The 16,247-nt window shown below is 41.7% G+C and overlaps 1 protein-coding gene and 1 long non-coding RNA gene across 3 annotated transcripts in view; one reads left to right on the top strand and one right to left on the bottom strand.

The window, feature by feature from the left end:
• Positions 1–306: 306 nt before the first annotated feature.
• Positions 307–9,606, bottom strand: LOC140739230 (uncharacterized). Its single transcript, XR_012101585.1, has 4 exons — positions 9,312–9,606; positions 8,032–8,180; positions 7,023–7,160; positions 307–664 (listed from the first exon to the last, which is right to left on the bottom strand). It is a non-coding gene; the product is annotated as an uncharacterized lncRNA (long non-coding RNA).
• The window catches only part of spry4 (sprouty homolog 4 (Drosophila)), a 26,333-nt gene continuing 18,183 nt past the window's right edge, over positions 8,098–16,247 (top strand). Inside the window, exon 1 of one of the 2 annotated variants that reach the window (XM_073067329.1) lies at positions 8,098–8,341. In XM_073067329.1, coding sequence (XP_072923430.1) covers positions 8,241–8,341 — 101 coding nt within the window. In that variant the 5' untranslated portion in view covers positions 8,098–8,240. The remainder of the gene's footprint in view (positions 8,342–16,247) is intronic. The other variant, XR_012101583.1, reaches the window with a different exon arrangement.

Raw genomic sequence — 16,247 nt, 5'->3', positions numbered from 1 at the left:
TTATAACTACATTGATATGTTGAGACCAGGTTAGGTCCTCAGAGATCTTGACACCCAGGAACTTGAAGCTGCTCACTCTCTCATTGGGTGTTTGTAGACTTTTTTGTTGATGGGTTATTTCAGGTTTCTTGTTTTGTAGCTGCCTTTAAGGAGATAGATGTATCTCAAGGTTGTATAATTTATACATACTTTGATAATAAATGTACTTTGAACATTTAGAGTAAGCTATAGGTCATTGGCTGACATTTCATAAAGTCATAATATATAGGAGCAGAAATAGGCCATTTTGCCCATCGAGTCTGCTGCACCATTCAATCATGGCTGCTTTATTATTATTGTCCCTCTCAACCCGTTTTTCCTGTATTTTTCCAATAACATTTGACAGCTTAACTAATCAAGAACTTATCAACCTCCACTTTAAATATATCCAAATTGACATCAAGGGGGCGCCACAGTAGCGTAGTGGTTAGCACGAAGCTACTATACAGTTCGGGGTGTGAGAGTTTGGAGTTCAGTTCCGGCGTCCTCTGTAAGAAAGTGTACATGTTCTTCCCCTGTGCATGTGGGTTTCCTCGTGTTGCTCGGGGCACCTCCCGCAGTCCAAAGACGTACCGATTAGTCGATTAATTAGTCATTGTAAATTGTCCTGAGATTACACTAGAGGCTATAAAAACAAGAATGGTGTTACTGTATGCTTAATTTTGCACTGTATTAATGCTCCTCATTGGGATTTGGGTTTTTTTTTTAAATTTGTAAAATGTTTTGAAAAACTAATAAAAAAATTATTTTAAAAAAACAAAAAAAAACAAGAATGGTTAGGATGGGAAAGAGCTCCTTCCCTCAGGCCTTTAGGCTTCTGAACTCCCTGCTGCACCACATTCGAAGTGTCATCGAATGTGTCATTTAATTTATGCACTTTAGTTTGTTTATTTATGTGTGATCAATCTGCCGATTTCATTCTTACTTTTATTAGTTATTGTATGTTATGTATACTACAGTGTTATATACCCTGGTTCGGAGAAATGTTGTCTTGTTTGACGGTATACATGCATATATTTAAATGATAATAAACTTGACTTGCTGGGTCGGAAGGGGCTACTCTAAATAAAGGCGATGCATCTCTAAATATAAATAAATAAACCCATAGATTTCCCCTGCAGAATTTTTCATACGGTATTGCATTAGGGAAAGGGAAGCATTCCTGGAATGTAGTGAGAAAAGGAGGCGCTTTTGAAAGTGCTCCTGTTTGATGAGATATTAATTCAACCCTCTGCCTATCCTCTAAACGGAATACAAACATTCCCATCACACTGTCTCATAGAAAAAAGGACTTCTCCATAGTGTCCTGGTATTTTTAACATTATAACATTGAAAAGATTTCTAAAATGCTTTGCTGGCCGAGAAGCAACTGGGGATATGCTTAGGCAGTGAAAGACAGTAGCAATGATATTGGAAAAAAATACGTATACTTAATCAAAGCTTTCAGAGAAAACTATTGTGCAATATTCACACATACTAATATGTGTGAAGTTTCCTAAAGTGTAAATGAAACCCAGTTGCAATATGTTTGATGACACTTTAAAAAGATATAATCTGCTACATTCTTTCCTTTGCTGTATGAACATCATTCTCAAATGTATTGAAAGTACCTTTCAACCTTTATCCTGGCCAGCAATTCCCTACGCTGGTCTAGGATTACTTTGGGTATGATGATTTTTAAATTAACAGATACATGATAAATACACAACGTTAAAAGAAAGTGAATGTATGGGGAAAACATTCTGCATTTTCATGGCGTTTTTCACATCCCTTTTGCGAGGTGCCACACAGATGTGTTACAACTATTTAAGTACTTTTGAAATGTAATCTCTGTCATAAGGCAGAAAAACAGAGTCTAATTTGCAAGTTACCACAGACGTCAATGTGACGTTGATAAAATCATTTGCTTTAGTGATGTCGATCGAGGGAAACGTGTTGGTCAAGGCAATAGTGATAACTCTAATATAGTCACTCGGGAATAAATCTCCTGGAAATAGTTAACTTCGTGAAACATCTGGCCAGAAATGAATCCATGACTTATGGTTTTACCAGTCACTAGAAATCAATTTCATCAAATCAAATCAATTCCATCTGTTGTCTTCACTCATTGAGTGAAGAATCTGATGATACCTGTCCTACAATTGTCCCTTAATTATTTGTACATATTATCTTCCCATCCCTTTGCTTCCTTTCAAATTCAGGTCTACTTATCCCATGTACATCAAAACATACTGTACAATGCTGCTGAGTCCCTCCAGCATTCCCAGTAAAAGGCAGTGTTTGTGTAAATGACCAGCACACTCAGGTATGTATAGGGGCAGCCTGCAAGTGTCACCACATATTCCAGCAACACTTCATCCACAGAACAACACAAGCAGGAACAACAACAAAATGGCAGAGCAGTGGAGGAGTAGGGGTGTTTGGTGAGTCCTGAAAGGCTGTTGGCAGAATGTGAAAATTCTTTGCGTGTGTGTGTGTGTGTGCGCGTGTGCTCCTGCTGCGAACATACACTTGAACAGAGTGTACTAGGGTAACGGTGTCCAACATTTGTTTGAACTAATCCTATGGAGAAGAGCCAGGTTCCCATTTGTCCTGGCCCACCATGCCATTGGCCATGGTGTAGTGGTTCTGCAGCAGCTAATTCATGTCAAAAGAAATCACACACAGGCACATCTCACCCCACAAAATGAAGTTTGAGCTCTGGAATAGAACATAGAACACTACAGCACAGTACAGACCCTTCGGCCCACAATCTTGTGCTGACCTTTTAACATATGCAAAGATCAATCTAACCCTTCCCTCTTACATAGGCCTCAATTTTTCTAACATCTATGTGCCTATCTAAGAGTTTCTTAAATTTGCACTACCACCACCCCGGTAGTGCATTCCACGTAACTGCTACTCACTGTATATAAACCTTACCTCTCACATGCCCAACACTTCCCTCAAATCATTTTAAAATTATGCCCCCTCGTTGTAGCCATTTCTGCCCTGGGAAACAGTCTCAGGCTGTCCACTCCTTCAGTGCCTCTTATCATCTTGTACACTTCTGTCAAGTCAGCTTTCACCCTCCTTTGCTGCAAAGAGAAAAGCCCTAGCTCGTTGAACCTACTCGTATGAGATATAATCTCCAGTCCAGGCAGCATCCTGGTAAATTTCCTCTACAACCTTGCTAAAGCTTCCACATGCTTTATATAATGAGTAGACCAGAGCTGTGCACAATTTTCCAAGGGCTGTTGTGGTGATCTTGTGGTATCCCTCAGCAGCAACTGATCTGAATTGTCAAAGTAGCCAGAGAACTCAGCTGCTTCAAGCATTACGTTGCTATCCTTACTGAAAGAAGTTAGGCTGAGATTGAGCTGGTACACCTGTTCCTGGAAGGACCACCAGAAAGGGGGAAATGCTGCCTTTGTAGCATTGGCTCATCAAGGAGAATAGTTTGGTGTCACAGACATCCACAAGGGGGCAAGTAAATGTCTCATCACCTTCCTGCTCAGTAACAGAACCAAAGTAGAATTCTTGAAGCCATTCAGCATGGAAATGGGCTCTACCACACATCGAGGCCACACTGGTGATCAGGCGACATCCTTTTAATCTAATTCTACAGTCATCTCCCTTAATTTTCCCTTCGTTTTCTGTCAAGTCCACCAAAATGTTACCATTCATCCTCACCAGGATTCCCAACCTGGGGTCCACAGACCCCTTGACATAATAAAAATTGGGAATCCCTGACCTACACATTAGGGATAATTTAGTGTGGCCAATTGATGGATCAATCTGCTCACCTTTGGGGTGTGGAAGCTGAAACACCCAGATGGTCACAGGGAGAACCTCTGAACTCAACATGGACAGCAGCTGAAGTCAGGGTAGAACTTAGGTTGCTGGGACTGCAAGGGACACCCTACATTAACAAATAACTGGCCCAGATCCCAACTGGAGACAAAATGATCCATCTTGGTGACTTGAGTACCAAAATCAGAAGGAGTGCAAACCTGTGGTCTTCAAATCATCCTCGATCCCAAGGAAGCCCCAAAGAAATAGTCTTCGATGTGATAGGGGTTGCACATCTGAGGAGTACTACAAAAGATATCTTGGCAAGGTGTTGCAGTGAATGGGGACGACAACCTACGCCTTCTTTATGGGCAAAGAAGGTGGGGGGGGGGTAAATAATTCCAATGGAATCCTGGGTTTTTGCAAGGTGATTGGAGGAAAGCATAGGGGGCCTGCCAGAGGTAGGTTTTTCTTACACAAAGTGTGGTAAATGTGTGGAATGCACTGCCAGGGGCAGTAGTAGAAGCAGGTACATTTGTGAGATTTTAGGCACATGGACGAAAGAAAAATGAAGGACCACGTAGGAGGACAGTGTTAGATTGATCTTGGAGTAGATTTAACGGTTGGCATAACATCGCGGGCTGAAGGGCCCATATGATGCTGTAGTGTTCTGTGTTCTATGAACGGATTCTCAGCTGGACCAGCCACATAATTACCACGGTTACAAGAGTAGATCAGATATATATCCTGCAATGAGTGACTCATCTCCTGCCGCCCCAATGACATTCCATCATTTACAAGGAGTGTGATGTAAAGCTCTTCACACGTCTGGATGAGTGCAGCTCCCACAGGACTTAAGGTGCTCACTATCATCCGGGACAGGCAGCCTGCATAATTAATACCTTGACTACCACACTAAACCATTGTCCAGGAACGGAAAAGTCTACAGAGAATGATGGACACAGCCCAGTCCATCACCACTGCCCTCCCCACCATTGAGCACATTTACAAAGGGTGCTCACACAAGACAGCAGCATCCAGCAAATAGAACCCTCACCATCCAGGTCATGCTCTCTTCTCACTACTACGTACCATACCACCAGGCTCAGCAACAGTTATTACCATGCAACCATCAGGCTCCTGAACCAGCATGGATAACTTCGTTCACCTCAATTCCGAACTGATTCAACAACATAATGGACTTCCTTTAAAGGACTCTACAACTCATGTTCTCAGCATTATTCATATATTTGCACAATTTATCTTCTTTTGCACATTGGTTGTTCGTCAGTCTTAATGTATAGCTTTTTATAAATTCTGTTGTATTTATTTTCCTGTAAGTACCTGTAAGAAAATCACTGTAGTGCGATCACGCGTCGAGTATGATGTGCTTCTAAGGGGTTATCTATTGGTGGATCCTCACGTGGCTGTAGATCCCAATCCTGAATCCACATACTAGGGATGTTACGATGGATTACCTTCATGGAGAAAGCCTGTGTGTGATTTTGTTTAACGTGGGGAGGCTGATGCATAGTCAAACACCACACAGTCCTCGGCAGAGAGGACCAGGGTCCAGTGACATGGAATGCAAGACACTTGCGACCCTTCACTGCTTCAACCTTCCTCCGCCTTCACTGCCATTGTGATGTGCCATCATCTTCTGCCACCTCCACCGTTGTAGGTGACTCTATTAAGTGGTAAACTCCAGATGCCAAACAGCACACAAAATGCTAGTGGAGCACAGCAGGCCAGGCAGCATCAATAAGGAGAAGCACTGTCGACGTGTTGGGCCGAGACCCTTCGAAGGGTTGGCCCGAAACGTCGACAGTGCTTCTCCTTATAGATGCTGCCTGGCCTCTTGTGTTCCACCAGCATTTTGTGTGTGTTGTTTGAATTTCCAGCATCTGCAGATTTCCTCGTGTTAACTCTAGATGCCATCACTCTTGGGATCTCCAGAACTCAGAACCCTCTCCACCTCAAGTTGCTGATCCTTGAAGAAGGAATCTCAGTACAGTATATGTTAACATTTATGTTCTTTGATAATAAATTTACTTTGGCTTTGACTAAACATTCATTCTCCCTACCACTGATGCACCAAATACACTAATTATTGTTTAGAATCACTGCCTGATCATCTCAAAGTTCAAAGTAAATTATCAAAGTACATATATGTCACTATAAACAGTAAAACCCTGAGATTCATTTTCCTGTGGCATCCTACAGATCAGTAACTATAACAGGATCAACGAAAGATCAACCAGAGTGCGGAAGGCAACAAACTCTGCAAATGCAAATATAAATAAATAGCAATAAATACCAAGAGCATGAGATAATGAGATAAAGAGTCCTTAAAGTGAGATCATTGTTTGCAGTGAGTGTAGTTATCCCCTTTTATTCAAGAGCCTGATGGTTGAGGTCAGGAACTGTTCTTGAACCTGCTGCTACAAGTCCTGAGGCTCTTGTACCTTCTACCTGATGATAGCAGCGAGAAACGAGCATGGTCTGGGGTGGTGGAGATCTACTGGGTGGTGGGATTCATACAAGTATTGTTAGAGTGCCATGCTATGGAAGGTGGATAAGGCTTTAAGCCGAAGAAGTGCTTATTCTGATTTACAACATACACAGTAGTTACACATTAAGACTCCTCCAACTCCTCAATTCAAACATCTACCACATACAGCAAACATTGTTCCTGGAAGGTTCCTTTCAAATTCATGCAGCAGGCTGATGCAGAAATATATCACTGACCCTTCATCGCTCAGCCAGGCCTCTGGATCTCCCTACCCAACATTATTGGGGGAATATCTTCACCAGAAACACCACAGTGATTCATGAGGGCAGCCCCATCCCCACCCTCGGCTCAGGAGTATTTTGGAACAGGAACAAGGATGGCTTTCCCAATTACACCTGGATCCCAGAAACTAAATGAACACAAAAAAGTTTACTGATACCAATAGATCTCAGCCTTCCAGGTTTGCACGTATAGAAAGATTAATGGACTATGCTGAGAAAAATCATTCAACATACCAGAGATTAAATGTTATCACAAGCAAAGATGGAAGGCCTTGATTTTTTTTTGATTTTTTTGGGGTTTGAAGGCCATTTCTGGGTTAAAACATTAAATTTTGAACAGCACATTTAGAATGGTAAATTAATTTTAAAGGTCAGGTTTGGCTGGTGGATATCCATCGCTCCAAAGCTGGAAACTGTACCTTAGTGCTCTGCTGTGCAGAGGTACCTTTGGAGGGCCACCACTGATGTGTCCGGAGCACAATGTCTAATTTGCATTCAGCGACATCTCTGCAAGCAGCTAGCTAAATAACTAGTGGAAGTGTTCGGAATGATGAACCCTGCAGAGACAACAGGAAGCACTTTGAATGGCATCGTACGGTGTAAAGACATTCACCTGAATAAGCAGATGTTCCTATCGTCAACTGAACGGCTTCTGTAAAAGCTAACACGGTGCCAGCTCTCCAACAACGGCACTCTAAAATGGGCAGAGCAAGTTTTTAGCCAGAGACCGGTGAATCCATGGAATTCATTGCCACAGGTGGCTGTGGAGGCCAAATCACTGGGTATATTTAAAGCAGAGATTGACGGGTACTGAATTAGTAAGGGCGTAAAAGGTTATGGGGAGAAGGCAAGAGAGCGGGGTTGGTAGGGATAATACATGTACTTTGATAATAAATTTACTTTGAACTTTAAATCAGCCATGTTCGAATGGCGGAGCATGCTCCATGGGCCAAATAGCCAAATTCTTCTCCTATATCTTATGATGTTGAGCGAGTAATAATATTAGTTGGAATAATCTCCTTGCTCTTAAGTGATACCACGAGTTCGTTTACTTCCATGCGAGAGATCAGACAAAATCTCCCTCCCTCAAAATAAATTGATGATTTTCAGTTATCACCTGGTACAATGCCAGCCTGGATTACTGTGCTCAGGTCTGTACAGATTTCTGAATGAGACGACCATCAGTGAATTGTGACTAGCAATTCGCTCATTCCTCATCGCCTTGCAAGTTTTTTTTTCAAATACCTGTCCAATTGATTGTTTTTAACCATGTCTGTTGTCAGAGATTGTAACAATTCTCTGCATTTTAAAAAAAATCCCTTCATATGTTCTTCGTACGTTTTGTTCAAAATGTTAACTCTTTCCTCTCCCAATTTTCCCTTTCGCTCTTTCTACCAAAGTTACAACTGGCTGAAACACAAAATTCACCTCGGCTGGAACAAAAACTGTTCAGTGAATGAAAACGGTCTGATCCAAATCATTGCTGCTAAGTACAAGAATGGTGTATTTGTTGTTATTGGACGATATATCACCTCTCCTCCCATCCCTCGTGTTTGTATAGTCCCGATTCTTCCGGGCTGTGAAAAAAAAAGATTGACAGCGACAGCACGCTAACAATAAACAGCGGCGATCGATACATGGCGACTCTTATCGGTTGGAAAAGCGCACAAGACCAATCGAAAGAAAGAGAGAGGAACTCCCAAGACCCGCTCGCCAACCTCCTTGCTCAAGTTTCACGGTGAGTGTCTCGAGTTCAGAAATTCTTAAAGCAATCCTTCCCTTACAGTGAGCGGGGCGGTAGATCGGTCATCTCCTGATCTCAGCCACTTTTAAAAGAAACGGCGCTGGAATTGATAGCACTTAGTACAAAGTTAATGTTAAAATCTGATCTGTACAGAACAGGAAAATATACGTACAAACTTCGTCTTTCAAACGTGCCGTTGTAAGTTTAGTGATATTTAGGTTGTATTTGTGCGTGAAAAATAAGAATCCTCACCCTCCCTCCCTCCCCTCACACACAAGTTTTGCATGTTCAACTCGTAAACCAAATTTTCTTTGCTGCGTACGCTCGCCAACACTTTTTCCTCTTGTTTTGGCAACCGTCAAGTCGGAAATAAAATAAAATAAAGATTGTGAGCGTTCTAATTTATCTTCTCTATAAACATCCGGATCCGATTTAATGGTTATGCAACATTATCATTCCGTCCTGTTACTTTAAACGTAGTGTTAAATATAATTTTATTCTTCCTCTCTGTAAACTAAGACGCGTTTATTTTCTTTTAAATATGAAGAGACACAATTTAACTCGAGGGATCTATAACGAAAACAAGAGTAGAAATATCAAAATGCTGTTTTAATTTAAACCATGTTAATTGGTAAATGATTTTGCAGTATTCAATCAGAGAAAATGATATGGTGTTCCATTCACAGCCTTGGATTGGGCGTTCTGTTTTTTTTACTTTCAACTAAGGCTGTTTATAACAAGTGAAAATGGCATTTAGCAGTTCCTAAGATTTTATTTCTGCATTTTAAAAGTTTGGACTTTGACCCGTGGATAAACATCGCAGCCCGTTTAAACGGATCCCTTTTTTCCTCTTCCTTTCTGCCTCTGTATGCAGGGGAGGAGTCGGGGTGGGGGTGCGGCGAAGAGCAGACAGTAGGATACTTTAGAGAAAATTACAATAATTTCCGTTCTGTGGTTTACTTACAAATGAACACATCCTGTCCTTTTGTGAGGCTCGGGGCGCCTGCCAGGCGGGCCGTCTGTATCAAGCGCTGCTTAAAGAAAGAATTCAGCTTACCCCTCCCAACACAGACAAACTCAGCCCATTCAGCTTCACTCTCCCGCACTGCTACCTAAATATTGGCCCCCGATCCCACAGTCTGTATTCTGACCTGTTCAAATAGACAGCGCAGACTTTTTTCTTAATAAATTAATTTACGTCGTCTAACTGGATTTTTTTTTAGCCTTTTCTGAGTTGTTGCTCACCCTACTTATTCTTAAACGCGTTAGAATTCGAATATGTTAATCATTGTTTACTCTCTCCGATCGCAAGCGCTTATTGTTCCTCCCGCCCCCAGCTCTTTGACGTGTTGAGAGATTGGGTCAAATTCCAATATATCTCTCCCTTTGCATTCGCACCAAACTTTATGTTTGCTAACTGAAAATATATTGATACATCAAAACATTTGAAGACATTCTGAAAGGGTGGAGATTACCAACCCGGCCATAATTTGACTCAGTAAAATATCCACTTTTGTCTTCAGCACACCCCGCTCCCTAGTGAATGCCCTGATTTGACTTGCATTTGCAAACAGTTGAAATGTAAAGCCCTTTACATGAAAAGGCTGATCCGGTCCTCTTAACCGGGGCAGGAGTCTATCGCGTTTTAAAATCACATTCCCTTTCTGCCGCACGGGATTCCAGGATTTTTTTTATCACAGCCTTTTTGGGGACTGGTTTACAGCATTCCCCGATCTTGTTGTTTATAATCAGGCCCCTGGTTTATGGCGACCGTGTAAATCAAATCCCATTTTTTTAATGACATAGGATTCTTAAATTTTTATTAGTGTTTTGGAATACATTTGTGTCCCCAAAGCCTTGACTGTGATCAGCAGTGATAGGCTCCGGTAACACATTTATAAAATGCACAGGTTGTGGGGTTCGTTCTTGGAAAATACACCTTTCAGAATCGTTTGGACCACATTTTCATAGCAGGCTTCCAATGAAGGTCAAATCTTTAAACTTGTTTAAATTCTTGGTTACCATTCTAAATTAAAGAAACCATTATTGCCAAGGCAGTGTTGGGAGTGTGGTAATGTTAATGTAGTGATGCTCCAGTTAATGTATAAATATTAAACTTTAGAGGAAAGAAGTAATAAATGCCTTTTTATTCACTTATTGGACTTGTTTCTACAGCTCTGCCGTAGCTCCCCTGATTGGGAAAATGCCATGTAGTAGACTTTTATAGTGTTGTGAAGCCTTCCACAATCTTCTTGTCTGGTATAACCCCTTGTAAACTGACTGCTCCACATTGACTCTCTGCCATCCAACAGCTCCTCCACCTGCTCAATACCCCAGCTGCTCATCCAGAGCAACACACCACAAAATGCTGGAGGAACTCAGCAAGGGTCTCGGCCTGAACCGCTGACTCTTATTTTTTTTCATTTCCATGGATGCAGCCTGACTTGCTGACTTCCTCCAGCAGTGTGTGTGTGTGTGTGTGTGTGTGTGAGTGTGTGTGTGTGTGTGTGTGTGTGTGTGTGTGTGTGTGTGAGTGTGTGTGTGTGTGTGTGTGTGTGTGTGTGTGTGAGTGTGTGTGTGTGTGTGTGTGTGTGTGTGTGAGTGTGTGTGTGTGTGTGTGTGTGTGAGTGTGTGTGTGTGTGTGTGTGTGTGTGAGTGTGTGTGTGTGTGTGTGTGTGTGTGTGTGTGTGTATGTGTGTGTGTGTGTGTGTGTGTGTGTGTGAGTGTGTGTGTGTGTGTGTGTGTGTGTGTGAGTGTGTGTGTGTGTGTGTGTGTGTGTGTGTGAGTGTGTGTGTGTGTGTGTGTGTGTGTGTGTGTGTGTAGCTAGGGTGCCTAAGACTTTTGCACAGTACTGTATTTGTCAGTGTGGAGCAGAGAGCGAGATTGTAAATCCAGAGGGAGCACAGGATGTTGGGAATGGCGAGGATGGAGTGCCACGGGAGGGGTGTGGGACAGTTGGCAGAGAAGGAGTGCCAGGTACAGGGGATGGTGCAGGTGCAAACACACCCAGCCCTGAGACACCAGGCATGGTCATTTCATTCCAAACAATTGGATTATTGATCATTACAGGACGTGCTTCCCACTCCCTCCCTCTTCCTCCCTCTTCCTTCCCCTTTTCCCAACCATGATTCCCCTCTCACTGCCCCCTTCCCACTCCCAATCCACAATAAAGGCCCATATCAGAAGCAGGTTTATCATCACTCACATATGTCATGAAATTTGTTTTATTTTTGCAACAACAGTACAGTGCAATACATAAAATGACCACAGTACTGTGCAAAAGTCTTAGGCACCCTAGTGATATATACTGTGTGTGTACAGTACTGTATACTCAAAACTGCAATGTCCATGAATGGAAACTTCTACGGAAAGTGGTGGATGTTGGACGCAGCCCCATCTGTCACAAGCTAGGCCCTCCCTACTACTGAGCACATCTACAATGAGTGCACTGCTGCAAGTAAGCAATATCTATCATCAGGAACCCCCACTCCTAGGCTATACTCTCTCCTCGTAGCTGCCATTGGGAAGAGGGTAGAGGAGCTTTATGTACCAGACCTCCAGGTTCAGGAAGTTATCATAGATAACTTCACTCACCTCAACTCTGAACTGATTCCACAAACAATGGACTCACCTTCAAAGACTCTACAACTCATGTTCTCAGTATTATTTCTTTACTTATTTATTATTATATTTTGTATCTGTAGTTTGTTTTCTTTTGCACATTAGTTGTTTGTCAGTCTTTGCGTGTAGCTTTTCATTGATTCTATTGTATTTCTTTGTTCTTTTATGAATGCCAGGGTGTATATGGTGACATGCATACCTTGTAAATAAATTTAATTTGAACTCATAGAGATCAATATATGGTTTTGTCAAAGTAAGTTTATTATCAAAATACTTGTATGTAAGAATTTACTACCTTGAGCTTCACTTTCTTGCAAGCATTTACAGGAAGATACATACATTTTATGAAAAATGGTTCAAACTGAGCGTGCCTGTTACACCAGGAACAACATGGTTGAGTTCCAAGAATTGCCTTGGTTCTGTTGAAATCTCATCCAAAATCTTTCTAATGTGCCAAGATAGAGTCAGAGAGTCATAGAAAAGTCCAGCACAGAACCAGACCCTTCAGCCCATCTAGTCTGTACCGAGCCATTTAAACTGCCTAATCCCATCGACCTGCATCGGGACCATAGCCCTCCTTTACTTCATATACTTGATATATATAATTTGGAGAATCAAATGAAACTTTTAACACTGTTTGTATTTTACAATTTTCTAGACTGCCTATTAAAAAGCAGAACCTTTGCAAAACCAGTCATATGCAGTCCCTACGCTAATCATAGGGACCTTCAGAGCCCTTGCAAAGAGCACAGTGAAAAATATGTTATACTGCTTGTCGACTGGGCGAGTGGGTTATGTAAAGGAAGTAGTAAGCCATATGTATTCCACCTTTATTCTATCAACTGTGGTGACTCTGTGGAATTCTGCGCCCCCAGATGGTTGTGAAGGCCAAGTCATTGGCTATATTTAAAGCAGAGATTGATCAGTAAGGGGGTCAAAGGTTACAGAAATAAGGCAGGAGAATGGAGTTGAGATGGATCAGCCGATGATAGAATGGCGGAGCAGACTTGATGGACCGAATGGCATAGTTCTGCCCTTTGTCCTGTGGTTTTATGGTCTAATGGATCTCTCTTCACATCTTTCAGATGTGTGTAATTTGACCCTCCTGATATGTCTGCAAGTTGGATCACTGCCATTTACCCCATTAATGCTAACAGGTTAAAAAAAAAACATTGTTAATAGTTATTATGATAAATCTGACAGCCATTCACACAACTGAAGAAACATTTGAAGTCACTTCCGCAGTGGTAACCTGTTTATTGTTAGGGGGTGAAGAACACTGGGATTTTGCTGGGGCATGTACATTGAAGACATAAGCAGTAATAATTACTGCCCTGTCCTGGCATTCCACTGGAATCAAACAGCCATTGTGTTAGTGGCAAACTCCAACTTATATTCATAGTACCAGAAGATATCAGAGGAGTTTAAAAAATGTTTTAAAGTTGTAACTAAACATTATGCTGTGTTTTGTGTGGACTTTCAATTGACTTTACAATTGATTTTCAGCATTATGAGAGTTACACAGTTTTGGACTCTTATAGGGGGCTTTCACTCTTTAAGTTCACAAGTCTCCCAGTACTCCCTACTGCAGAGCTGAATGTCCTTTACTTGATACGCGAAGCCCTGCAGTTTTTCAACACAGTTGTTATCAACACTATTTTGAATAGTAAACAAAGGAAAGAGCTCCTATTTATTAAATGGGGTGGTGTGGTCAGAATAATGCCATTTTGGAGCCAAGAACCCGTGTTGAACTCCTGCCGCTGTCTGTAAGGAGTATTCCCGTTCACCCTGTGACTGTGGTGATTTTCTCTGGGTGCTCCCCTTTCCTCTCACATTTCGAGGACGTGTGGGTTAGGTTTAGTGAGTCGATGGCATGCTGTTTTGACGGATAGCGCGATCGCTTTACAGCGGCAGTGATCATTGATCGGGGTCTGATTTCCGCCACTGTCTGTGAGGGGTCTGTACACTCTCCCCACAACCGCATGGGCTTCCTCTGAGTGCTGCAGTTCCCTCCCACATTCCAAAGGTCACAGGTATGTAGATTAGTTGGTCACATGGGTAGAGTTGGGGGCACGGACTCGATGGACCCATCACCATGCTGTATCTTTAAATAAATTTAAATAAGTAAATGGTTCAGGGTCTGTTCAGATTTCTGAATGGACTGTGAACCCATGACCACTGTCTCAATTTTTACACTGGCCTTATTCATTATCCTTTATAGTTCTTATTGCAACATATATACATATTTTTATGTATTGCACTGTACTGCTGCCACAAAGCAACAAATTTCACAACTTAAGTCTGTGATAATAAGCCCAATTCTGATTCACAATCGTGCGACGTTCAGAAGCACTTCAAAGCAAGTACCTTTGAAGCTCATTTGGTATTGTGTGGCAGCAAAAGATGCAGCAATTTGTATAGAGCAAGTTCCTACAAATAGTAGTGGGACAAATGCTTAGTTAATCTGATAAAGTACTTCAAAAATATGACTGTTTTTGGGTGTGTCCAAGAATCATGTGTCCAACTGCCTGAGTATTTTATTATCTGCTGAATGCTACATACCCCCATATTATTAACTTGATGCCTTTCTGACTCTGTGTCAGAAACTCTATTCCCTATATTTTAGTAACATTCGATATTGCCCTAATTTACAAGCATTTAAAGCATTTAGTTTATGTGTTCTCTTTTCCAAAGAGTATTATCAATCCCTGTTGATCTGTATTTAATTGTATCCAACTATTTCTGTAATAGCTTCAGCAAGTAATTCATTAAAGGCAGAATTGACTTCATAGTTTCCTGTTATCTGGTTAATAGAATTTAGTATTAATTTGGGCAGTTCTCTAAAGTTTCACAAACTTTATTTTAATGCTGCTTTTTGGCTCTGGAGGATACTGCGAAATTGAATACTTTTCCGTTCTTGGCATGCTAGGTTACCATCAATTACTGTCAGTTCAGATTATAGTGTGGACAGATGTTAAATAAATCTCTCTTTATGTCTCTCCCAACAACGCTCCTCCACCTCGGTCTCAGAAATGTACTCCTTCGCCCTGCACATCCTTTTCTGTACAATATTTCACTGAAACTGTTATTTTGGTTGCCTTGAGCTCTGGGCTCTTCTGTATTCTGGCTCAATTTGCAATCGAATTAGGGCTGGACCAATGGATTTAGATTAGGTACCTCAGATAGTGGAGAAAGAAAGTGGGAGATGGTGGTGGGGTTCCCACACTGGTCAGTCTTTTAGCTCAGGCCCCGAAGTGAAGAGAGTACTAGGGTGCTACTTTAGCAGTGTCTGTTGTTTAAAGCATCTGCAAAGTAAAGAGCAAGATTTTAACTTAATTCAGCATGTTTTGTTTGTAGTGTGGGAGCAACACAAGCAGAGGAATAATGGAGCAAATGGTTCTCTGCTTCTGTTGATATTTATTGGGGGTGGGGGGGGGAGAGAGAGAGAGGGAGAGAGAGAGAGAGAGAGAGAGAGAGAGAGAGAGAGAGAGAGAGAGAGGAGAGAGAGAGAGAGAGAGAGAGAGAGAGAGAGAGAGAGAGAGAGAGAGAGAGAGAGAGAGAGAGACCACGTGGCTGGATAATCATAAAAGAGGAGAACTGAAGTTAAGAGCAACTGCCTTCAAACAGTAAATATCTTTATGGCATTATAGTACTGTATTAATAATTAAGATATGAAATTCTGTCTGTGGAAAATTGTGAGGGTTCATCATTTCATGTTACCTTTAGCCTACTTACAATGCAGAAAATTTCACAATTCATGCAAGAGTGCAGATGCTTCCTTGACTGTACAAAGTTCCATCTCAGGCAACAAAAAAAACTCCTGCTCTCAAGATGTTCTACTCTGTTTTCCTAATTATAGATCCTTAACTTCAAAGATTGCGGTGTCATAGTGACATCTAGGCAAAAGCTAATGCTTCCCAAATGTGCTTTATACACAAAACCTCTTCTGTGGCAGTCGGCAAACAGGTTAGCGTTTTTTTCTTCTCTCACCAATTTTCTTTTCCAATTTCCTTCCTTCCTCTGTTGCCTGGAGGCATCTGTGTCTTGCTCTGATGCGATTCCAAAGGTAACAGGCATCTTCCACATCACACCCAAAAAGGGATTATTCATGGTGCTCAGTGGATCTTCAGCACTCCTGCTTCTAAGAGAAAGGTGCTAATGTACAGTTTATCTAGAAGAATATCACTAGCTGGTTACAGATGGTGGCCTACTTTACTGTGGTTGATATGATATACATGTATTTTTCACTGAGGATGACTGGAGAGTACCCTGGACATTT

The sequence above is a fragment of the Hemitrygon akajei genome, chromosome 15 (assembly GCF_048418815.1).
Source record: "Hemitrygon akajei chromosome 15, sHemAka1.3, whole genome shotgun sequence".
In the NCBI taxonomy this organism is placed as follows: Eukaryota; Metazoa; Chordata; class Chondrichthyes; order Myliobatiformes; family Dasyatidae; genus Hemitrygon; species Hemitrygon akajei.
The sequence above is the reverse complement of the archived record's forward strand: the minus strand, read 5'-3'. Positions and strand labels throughout refer to the sequence as shown.